Genomic DNA, 11,143 nt, shown 5'->3' with positions numbered 1-11,143 from the left:
TCTGCATTGTTTAGGACAGAAAAATGCTGACTGTGCAGTTGGTTGCTTTGGAGGATTATGCCATTATCTGGTAAATATGTACCTTTTTTTTTTTTTTTTTGTTCTAGGTGCTACAGGGACTACTAAAGATGTGTAAGTACTTACTCTTCTCTTTCAAATATTTTTAGTCCTACTAGTCTTATACTAGATTTAGTCATACATGATTCATCTGGCTCCTAACATATAATCAACACAACCAGATGTTTACTGTCTTTAGTGACAGCTTTCATCTCCACGAAAAAACTCCTTGTCTTGTTTACTTTTCTACAGATCTCTTTGCTTGTTATTTCTCTAACAAAATTATGTCTTTTCTCTGCTTCTGTTGAGACAGTTGTCTCTCAAAGGTGGTCACGTTACTTCAGGCTGCTTTTCCCCATCACATGCCAGTACAGCTTTTCCCAAAGGCCATGTAATCGTTTGAAATTGTTTTGGTATGAAACTGGAAGTTTTTCCTATGAGGAAGGTGAGACACTGGCACAGGTTGCCCAGGGAGGCTGTGGCTGCCCCAACCCTGGCAGTGTTCACAGCCAGGTTGGATGAAGCCTTGAGCAACCTGTTCTGGTGGGAGGTGTCCCTGCCCAGGGCAGGGGGTTGGGGCTGAAGGATCTGTAAGGTCCATTCCAACCCCTAAAGTTCTGTGATTCTATGAAACAATCACATAAATTTTCACCAGGCCTGGTGAGACATTTAAAGACCCACTGAGACTAACTTCCTCTCTTTGCATGAGACCTGGTAACCCATCCAACTTCCTTTTCAAGCTACACACCTTCTCTAGACATTCTCTGCACTGAAGATAGTATCTATTGGCTCCACACTTTGGTAGTAGAGGGCAGCCCTACCCATCCTGTTTTTCTCTAAATGTGCAAGGTCTGAACCTCTATTGTCCTCTCACCTCAAGCCAACTTGGGTTTTCAGAAAAGTTACAACAAAAGATAAACCCTTCTCAGCCCTTTTTTTCATTTGCTGATACAGAAATGTACAGGAACAGCTTTATTCAGCCATAAATTTATTTGCCTATCATAGGAAACATTGAAGAACTCCTCCCAAGGTTTTGCCTTATATTTCATCTCATTGGTATTTGCCACTAGAATTTGTGACTGAGGGACCTGGGAAAGATTTTTATGTTATGCAGTAGGAACATTCTTCTGTTTTATTTACTTGTCTTAGAATAACTAGCCGAATTAGATGGAGGAATCTGGTGTAGAAATGCAGGCTGTCAAGTCAGATAAACAAGCGGAGAGAAGAGCTTAACAACAGCCTTGTCCGTGCTATTACAGGGCACAGCTGAGAACTAACAACAGGTCTCACTTGGCTGATGAACACTTGTCACAGATACTCTTGAGATCTGTGCTACTTCTGTAGTCTGTTTCCTGGGTTTGCAGAAAGGAATTACAGAAGGAAATCTTGGGAGGAACCTCTTCTTGCTACAGCCTGCAGCATCCATGCCCTCAGCACGTCTATACATACAAACCCACTGATTTAATTTGTATCAGGGCCTTTTTTTCATGTTCAGCTTAGATAATTTATAGTGTGGCTAAGTCAAGGGAAGATTAGTAACAGTAGGAAGGAAAGAACACAGCAGTTCAAGCCTATTTCAGAATACCAGGAGGAAGTCCGTCAATCCACTTCTATACGTAGAAACCCACAGATTTAATTTATCTTTGGGCCTTTTTTCTTGCTCAGCTTAGATAATTTAAGGACTTGGAACTGCTCTATCTCTGCTCATTGGTACTTTTAAATTTCAAAGTCACCAGGACTGTGAAATGATGAATTTAGTAGGCATGTTTCTGTGCTGAAAGGTCTGGGGATGTGTAGAACTGTGTTTATATGTGTGTAAGCATTTATAGGGCCTTGCTTCAGGTGTTAAACTGGGAGCATCCTCCTTGTTCATGTGAGATCATCTGTCATGCTTAAAAAAAGTATTGAGATAACTTTTAAAAAAATTATTACTAGTGCAGACTTCAGCAAAGTGAAAGGGTGGAGCCATTATTCATGCAGATTAAGGGTAGTGGAGCCAGCCAAACAACCCATGTGAGTAATAGCATGGTTGAACCTCCTTGTCAGACATTAGAAACACAGACCCATTAATGAGTGATGACAGTGATGGCCCCAAATGGCCTAAATTAATAATCCTAATATTTAACAGCAGTTTTTTAGGAAGGAAGTGAAATTCCAGAGAAATTATTCTGGTTTTGTAGAAATGAACAGAGGAAATGTATATTGACTAACATTATAGATCCACACAAGTTTTTCACTTTCATCAGCTAAAGATTAAAAGTTTCTCTTTAAAAAAACCCCACTTTTTTTTCTGTCAAATTTCAGTCATATTGATTCTGATCCAGAATCATTCTGGTGCTTGCTTACACCATGCTTTTTGATACAGAATCTGGTTATTCTAACTTGAGAGACTTCATATTTCTTGACTGTGAGTCATTGCTAAGGCACCAGCATCACCTGGAATGAGCAGACAGGTAGAGGGAGAGAGGGAGGGAGGGGTGAATCCTGCTCTGAGCCCTCCTGGGTGACTGTGGGGTAGCTGCTTTGCCCTGTGAGCAATGGGTTTCTCCACCAGTAAGATAGGGATGATAATATGATCTTCTGTGCAAAGTGCTGTGAGACTCAGGGCTGTGTGGCAATGAGAAGGACATGTGGTCTGAGAATATGTCCAACCCAGAATCTGTCAGCCAGCTTCAGTCCATGCTCCTGCCTCACTAATAAAGAAAAGTACGTCACTGCTAACTAGAAAAGCTTAGAAATAGGGGGGTAAAGCATGTGCTAGAAAGTAATGCAATGCCTGTGTCGTGTTTTAACCCCAGGCAGCCAGTGAACACCACGCAGCTGCTCACAGACTCCCCCAGCAACGGAATGGGGGAGAGAATTGGAAGGATAAAAGCTAGAAAAACTCATGGGTTGAGATAAAGACAGTTTAATAGAGAAAGCAAAGACTGCACACACAAGCAAAGCAAAACAAGGAATTCATTCACTGCTTCCCATGGGCAGGAGGTGTTTAGCATCTCCAGGAGAGCAGGGACCATCACATGGAATGGTTACTTGGGAAGATAGATGCCATCACTCCAAATGACCTCCCTTCCTCCTTCTTTCTCCCTTTTTATATACTGAGCATGATGTCTTATGCTATGGAATATCCCTTTGGTCAGTTTGGGTCACCTGTCCCAGCTGTGTCTCCTTCCAGTCTCCCATGCACCCCCAAATACCTTGCCAGTGTGGCAGTATGGAAAGCAGCAAAGGCCTTGGCTCTGTGTGAGTTCTGCTCAGCAACCACAAAAACATCTCTGCATTATCAACCCTGTGCTCTGCACAAATCCTAAACACAACCCCATACTGGCCACTGTGCAGAAAGTTAACTCCACTTCACCCCAAACCACCACAGCCTGCGATATTCAGAGTGTGGCTAAGTCAAGGGGAAGATTAGTAACAGTAGGAAGGAAAGAATACAGCAGTTCAAGCCTGTTTCAGAATACTGGGGGGAAATCCAACAAACACAAGTGACAGGCGCTTGTTCCCAAGCAACACTGAGAATCTGAGGAGTAGTTGTCTGTCACTTCTGTAAAGTTTAGTGAATCATTTCTGGTGGGACTACTGAGCATAGCCGGAAAGAGTCTGTATAACGCTCGACATAAACAGAGCCATAAAAGCTGAGGTAAGAAAAATGTGGACGGAATGAATTAATGTCAATGCCTGTCATTTGCTATTTAAATTACTATGAGAAATGGCAGCTTCTTTTACCATCAAATGGACATAAGCACTGATGGATGTAAAAGCTGACAGTTGACCCAAGTGTGTTTTTCAGACTTTGGGTGACAGGAAACCTTTTGGGACAGACAAAACCTTACCAAAAGAAACACTTATTCAGCTGAAAATAGAATGCTGTTATGTGGAATTGCTGTTCGATCTGCTTACTGACTACAGGATTTTGCCTATAGTAGCTGCTGAAAACCACGCTCTGGGGTCCTCTGCAGTAGATGTCAACAACATCCGAGGGAAGAGGCAGCGATACAGGAGCAGGTCAGCATGAAGCCCATTGGACTTTTAAGTTCATTTTACTGTCTATTCCCAGTGAAGAAAAGCCTATCCTAGCTTGTTGTCCCTGGAGGACTTCTGGACTCTTTGTGAGTCTAGGAGATGTGGCAATGGGAGCACTGCTGAAATCAAAGGAGCTTCTTTCCATTCTCATTTCCATCGCTCGAATGTTGAGTGGTAGCTCTGCTCCCCAGAGCCACACGTGTTCACCCAGCCTGAGCACAGAAGCAGCACATTTTGAACACGTGAGATTAGTGAGCACCTTCCAAAAGGAGGTCTTGGGCCACAGTGTGAGGGCAAGAGGTGTGTGAATATGTGTAGTAAATAAACTGACGCCGCCATCCTTTCCATGCTGTTTGGAAAGGAGGCCCCAGGAAGGTGTGGAAAATGGCTTCTTCCTGAAGTGCCATCACCAGAATTTGTCTTGCTTTTCCCTCTCACACTTTCACATTCCTCCTGTCTCTGCTCACCTCCTTCCTACCAGGACTACAACAAATTGCACCCAGTCATCATTCAGCCCAAGAGCAGTGGCCTGTACAATCCCAGGTTAGATTTGCTGCTGTGCGTTTGAAGGAAAAGGTATTGCAAAATTAGGGTTTGTTTTGTGGCTATTGAGAGGAAAGGAAGAAAGCAAAATGTCTAAAAAACCTCTTGTCTGCTTAATCATAGACCTGGACAATTTGTTTTGTTGAGAGAATGACAGTAATAGTCCAGTGATGCCTTATTACAAGACATTTCTGGAACAGAAGGAAATAGCCCTGTTGTCTTGTGGAGTCTTCGGGATTTTTTTTTAAACACTGACATTAATTTCCTGTTGGAAAATATTGATTATTATTCTTACAACTACATTGTAGAGGCTTCAAGCTGTGGATCAAGTTGCCAGTGCTTTTAAAGGATTCTTTAATCTGGACAATGGTTAATCTGGTTTATAGAAAATGCTCTCAGTGGTATGAGAAAATCAATCCTCTGACACATTCAGTTGGTGTAACAGAAATGATTGTTGTGATCTTTTGGCACCCAAAGTCCCTTTCCTAAGCATACATCCTCATTTCTACCCACTAATATACACAGGTTTCCATTTTCTTCAGCAGAAATTGGCCCACACTAGGACAGAGCAACTTCACAGTCCTCAAGGAAAGTTGTCTCTGCATTCTTCTGGCTCTGTGTGTGAGGACTGTAAGACAACCTAGGCTACATGGGGTCCCAGGAGATGGGAAATGCCTTCTGAAATGACACTAGTTCCTCCAGGGATGGATGACAGGAGGGCCAGGGAATGAGTTTACTGCTCAGCCTCTCTTGAGTGGTAAGATGCAGACAAAGACAGCAGATGGAGGCTCACCCCACTCAGTGCTATGCTCTGCATGAATATCATTTAGCAAAACTGCAGCATACTTAGACTTACCTCAAGCCTCCATTATTAACACAACTTGTGTATCCTTATTCACTGTGGTGATAGTTGATAATGTTCTGCACCTTAGAAAGAAGATAGATGTAAGAAAATTCCCAACTTGTAGCAGCCTCAATGTTGAAACAATAGGCACATCCACCTTTTAGAACAAAAAAATTACAGCAAGAAAAGATCATTGTTCAAGTTCTTAGTTCAGAAATATCTTTCAAGATTCCAATATGGCTTTAGCCGTAATGCTGGACAAAGGCCAGCTCTCAGTTTTATTGCCTAGGGAGCAGATCAGAAATGCAAGGATCAGCTTATGATGGGGAGTATCTTTGCTTTGTCCCCATAGTCATAAAATCATAGAATCAACCAGGTTGGAAAAGACTTCCAAGATCATCAAGTCCAACCCTACCGTGGTTACTAGACCATGGCACTAAGTGCCACATCTAGTCTCATCTTGAAAACCTCCAGGGATGGTGAATCCACCACCTCCCTGGGCAGCCCATTCCAATGCCTGATTACTCTCTCTGTAAAAGATCTCTTCCTAATATCCAACCTAAACCTGCCCTGGCAGAGCTTGAGTCTGTGCCCTCTTGTCCTCCTGCTGGCTGCCTGGGAAAACAGACCAACCCCCACCTGACTCCAAACCCCTTTCAGGGAGTTATAGAGGGTGAGAAGGTCTCCCCTGAGCCTCCTCTTCTCCAGGCTGAACACTCCCAGCTCCCTCAGCCTCTCCTCATGGGACTTGTGCTCGAGTCCCTTCACCAGCCTCATTGCTCTTCTCTGGACCTGCTCCAGCACCTCAGTATCCCTCCTGAACTGAGCATGTCCAGGCAATTAGCTCGTCAATGGGAATATTGAAGGGAGGATATCTGAATGAACAGCCTGTGCATGAGCACTTCCACAGCAGAGCCCTCCTCGAGCCATAGTGCACCTTCACTCTGCAGCTTCCCACCATGGCTCTACTTTGTGGCTCCCTAAGCCACTACAGTGTGGGATTCCTTCTTGGGCAGATGTCACAGTTGCCCCAGCTGTAGGGAGGGAGTGAAGGATGTCTGTGGACCTAAAGTCACTAAAGTTATCTTGCCTTTATTTTTGTTACTAGATTGGTAGGTTGCAGACAAAGATAAAGTGCAGCTGCTGCCCCATCCACACTCAGAGCTCAAAATTCAAATACTTACCAAAGGTGAGTGAGTGCTTTGTGCGACGCCTGATGTTAGGGCACAGACTGAGACTGCAGCACAGACACTGCTCCCTGAGGGAGTAAGAATAAATTTTTTATATATTCCATACTACATTTGCCTTCGTGTCAATGCTGATTACCCCTTGCTCCAGTTCAGCTACACTGGACAGTATTTCAGTGGAGGGAATCAAATCTCAGTGACTCTCTATCAGTCTACAGATTGATCCGTGATTATACCCTATAGGTGAAAGAGAACCAATTACTCATTTATAAGGGATTAATAACAGTCATTTGATTTGCAAACAACTGACTTCAGGAATTGCAGTACCTCATTTTAGAGAGACGCCCTGTAACAGCTTTTGGCACAGTTGCTGTGATAATTTATCTCTCTTCATCCTCACTCACATGGCTGCATAGAACCCAGTCCCTTCCAGTTATAGAATCATAGGATTTTAGGGGTTGGAATGGATCTTAAAGATCATCTAGTTCCAACCTCCTGCCCTGGGCAGGGACACCTCCCACCAGAGCAGGTTGCTCCGGGCTTCATCCAGCCTGGCCCTGAACACTGCCAGGGTTGGGGCAGCCACAGCCTCCCTGGGCAACCTGTGCCAGTGTCTCACCACCCTCACAGGAAAAACTTCTTCCTCATATCTAATCTAAATTTCCCCTTTCAATTTGTTTCCATTGACCCTTGTCCTGTCACTGCAGCTCCTAACCAAGAGTTCTGCTGCAGCTTCCCTGGAGCCTCTTCAGATCCTGGATGGTGCTCTGAGGTCTCCACACAACCTTCTCTTCTCCAGGCTGAACAGCCCCAACTCCCTCAGCCTGTCCTCATAGGGGAGATGCTCCAGTCCTCTTAGGAACTTTGTGGCCTCCTCTGGACTTGCTCCAACAGTTCCATGTCCTCTTTTGGGGGAATAGCAATCCAGCCTCATTCCTGTTACATGTGGAGCCTTAATGTTCCTGTTAAGCACAGAGCAGTGCAGGGGCTCAGGAGTGTTAATTTACCTGTTTCAGTCCCAAATCTACTTTCATTCATCACTGGTGAGGGTCATGAAAAGTGAGCTGCATCTATTATCAATCCTTTATTTCTTCTGCACATTAGATTGGAAAATTGTCACTCTCTTTATACCTGTGTGAATATTTAATTGAATTGTGAATTACCTGAATTAAACTGGGGTTAGTTTCCCTTTCTTCCCTTGCTCCTGAATCTACTCAGATGGTCATGGAGCACCTGAAAGAAAAAATCTGCTAACATGCATTGTGTCTTTTGATGTTACAGAGCAGAAGAATCTGTGTCAGATGATGACAAAAGGAGGTAGGTGTTCTACCAGGGCTGGCTTTATGTGCAATAGGCTGCAGTGAGTTCTGCCACCAGATGTATATCCTTCCTTCACTCCTCCTAGTTCCCACCAACACCAACAAAGCCGAGAAAAAAAATAGAGGAGGAAATCCCATGCAGAGCCTGGTATTGATGAGTCCACCTACCCTGTTATTGAGCTGGGACTTCTGTGGCAAAAAGAGCAAAGAGCACATTATTTCACAGCTGTAGGTGGTGTGCTTGATAAGGGCCAGTGGCCTCTCCCTTCACACCAACTGTCCTGGGTTGCAATGGTATGTATTCTATTTTCGTCTCCACAAGCTGTGGGGCAGTGATCCTTATCACCATGTCCCTGATGGCTCCCTCAGGGGGCTGTCTCTGATTAATGGGCTGCCAAGGACCCATACATGACACATCAGCCCAGTTATCCATTATCGCCTTGTCCCATTGTGAGGTGACTCACCCCAGGGGTGGGGAGCCAAACATGCTCACAGGGATATAAGCCGGGGTTTGGACCAGCACAGGTAGCCTTTTGCCTGCTGGATTCCCAGAGGACAAGAGCTGCTGCTGGACCTTCAGGAGAGGAGCAGATCTGCGGGATCACTGCTCCAGCAAAGCCATTGCTCCAGGAGGACTGCAGCTACCATTTTAATCGGACTACTACTAACACCCTGACTGACAGGGTGTCAGGTTACTTTCTGACTCTGTCAGGTCATTTTTTGTACTGTTGCATTTGTTGTTGTTTTGCTGTGTTGTTCATATTAAATTGTACTTCTGACTTGGAGTCTCTCACTGGTTTGCTTTCAAACCAGCACACAACTCCATGACAGAAGATGTCATTTACGCTTGTGGGAGATCTCTGCTGAGCTGGAAGCAGAAGAAAGTATGAATCTAACATCAAACATATTAGAAATCAACTCAGAATCCTGGGAGTTGGAGGAGGTGTGATTAATTTGGTACCTAAAGGGGCAGAGCAGTGTAATGGGAGCCTCTGCAAGGAACTCCAGGCACAGCAGAAGCTGTTAAGGACACAGTTTTTTGTCTCCCTGCATCAGTCCCTGCTTTTTATACAGGCTTCAGAGACAGAAATTGTGCTCTGTGAGGCCATGAAGGGGCAAGGGTTGGGCTATGGAAATGCCCAATGCCCTTGTGCTCCTTAAAACTAATAGTACAAGTGTGACCCTAAGCAGGGGGAAGCAGGTTCTATTTATTAGTGAGGTCAAAATGCTCTTTAATTGGTGTGCATTGTTCGAAGTGAGGTGCTTTGGTGGTCCCAGTGTCAAACCACTATCAGATGGATAGTTGGATATATTCAGACTCTAGAAGAAGCTGGGCAGGTGGGGTTAATTGTCCCAAGACAGTTGGGATTTAATGAGGTAGCAGCAAAAACTGATGCACAGCAAGTTCCACCTGAACATGAGGAAGAACTTCTTTCCTCTGCAGTCACTGAGCACTGAACAGATTGCCCAGAGAGGTCATAGATACCTCACTGGAGGTATTCAAGAAGCATCTGAATGCAAACCTAAACCCATGTGCTCTAGGGTGGCCCTGCTGGAGCAGGGAGGTTGGACCAGATGACCCACTGTGATCCCTTCCAACCTAACTGATCCTGTGATGATAAATATCAGAAACTTAAGTGAAAAAAATACCTCTTTTCACAGGCTTGAGTCCCAGTAAAGAGTAAGAGCTGGCCTCAAGTGTTTTTTGATCAGCACCATGTTAGCAAGCACATGGCACTTAATATGCACCTGTCCCTGGGAAAAGGAGGTTTTGTCTATGGATGTTCATGAAGAGGTGCCCACCTCTCTGACCACCCAGGGGCTCAGGAATGCTGCTGTGTGGTGTTGACATTATAGGGAGGAGTGTTGCAATTAAACTCTGCTGTCTCTTCAATTGTTTAATTAACTGTTAATGGTTAACAGTTGTTAATTGTTTCCTTAAACCAGGAACTATGGTGGGGTGTATGTTGGCCTGCCCTCGGACGCAGCTGCCATGGTTTCCAGTCAGACGAAAGCTGTACCAAAAGGTATTGGAAGGTTGTGTGTTGCCTTTCTTCTGCTTTCTCAGGTTAATTTTATCTAGAAGGATGCATTTCCTTTAAAAATCGATTATAATTTCAGACAGACTGACTAGCCTTGGAGCCTCTTCAGGCAGTTTGGGCTATTTATAATTGTCAGTGATTGTTCCCGTTTATTTTAATTGTAACACACTTTTGCAGAAGGATCCTGGAGCAGATGCTGACAGTGTGGTACATTGTCTTCTGAATAGCTTCTCTACTCTCTGAGTGCTCTGTGAATTCACAAAAAACATACCCCAGTTAGGACTAAGAGGCTGTGATAGATGCACTTGCAGAGCCTCAGTGCTATTTTTAGTTCTGAAGGTATTTACTTGCATTGTGGTGAATTCCAGCAATAACAGTTATTAAGTGCTTGCTTTCAGGTTTATTTCTGTTCTTATATGAAACTCAGAAGAAACTGTTTTTTTTGAAATGTTATATATTGGAGCAGTGGGGAAAAAAGTGTGATGTTTATAGGGACTTAATAGACAAATCATAAACATATAATTATGGCACAATGTGATCATCTCTTGATTTAATACAAGAAAATGCTGCTGTCACATAGGACAGCACAGAGTATACTCCCTGACTGGTGCTTCCAAACGTTGCTGCAAAGCAAGAAAATAAAAACAATAAGATTCTTAACCAAAATAATAGGAGCCGGATTTGGATCTGCCTTGGTTGCATGTTGGGTTTTTTAATTGGTATTCTAAATGTGTTACAATGTTCTAACCATCTTTGTCTTTTGTTTTCTAATTAAGATTAGAAGGAAATAAGCAGCTCAAGATGCAAACAGCTGGAGGTACAGTATGTCTCAATTAACATTATGTGCTTGTCATGTGTTTATTGAACAGAAACAAGGTGGCAATGCTCCCTGTGCTGCTCTCAGGTGGTCTGGGAATCACCCAGTTACTTCTTCAGCTGTATCATGGCTCTTCTAAAGGTTGGACCAGGGACCAGTTCTCAGTGGTGCAGACATAAGTTAGAAAGTCGGGAAAGTCATCTTCTTGGTGAGAAGGAAGGGAAACACAGTATCAATCCATTTGGGAATGAAGAGAGATCAAATGTCCTTAGTGGTACTAAGACAGAGTGGCTGGAGAGCAGCCAGAC

General features: G+C 43.9%; 1 protein-coding gene across 1 annotated transcript; it reads left to right on the top strand.

The window, feature by feature from the left end:
• Window positions 1-107: 107 nt before the first annotated feature.
• On the top strand, window positions 108-10,003 carry LOC103806914 (chromosome unknown open reading frame, human C12orf75; the record flags this gene model as incomplete). The annotated part of the gene is made up of 3 exons (XM_009079626.1): window positions 108-132; window positions 7,939-7,974; window positions 9,924-10,003. Coding segments are annotated over 3 exons (141 nt in total), but the record flags the coding sequence as incomplete, so codon positions are not given.
• Window positions 10,004-11,143: the final 1,140 nt, after the last annotated feature.

This window comes from Acanthisitta chloris, unplaced genomic scaffold (genome assembly GCF_000695815.1).
Source record: "Acanthisitta chloris isolate BGI_N310 unplaced genomic scaffold, ASM69581v1 scaffold2438, whole genome shotgun sequence".
Taxonomy (NCBI): Eukaryota; Metazoa; Chordata; class Aves; order Passeriformes; family Acanthisittidae; genus Acanthisitta; species Acanthisitta chloris.
This window is presented reverse-complemented; position numbering and strand designations above follow the sequence as displayed.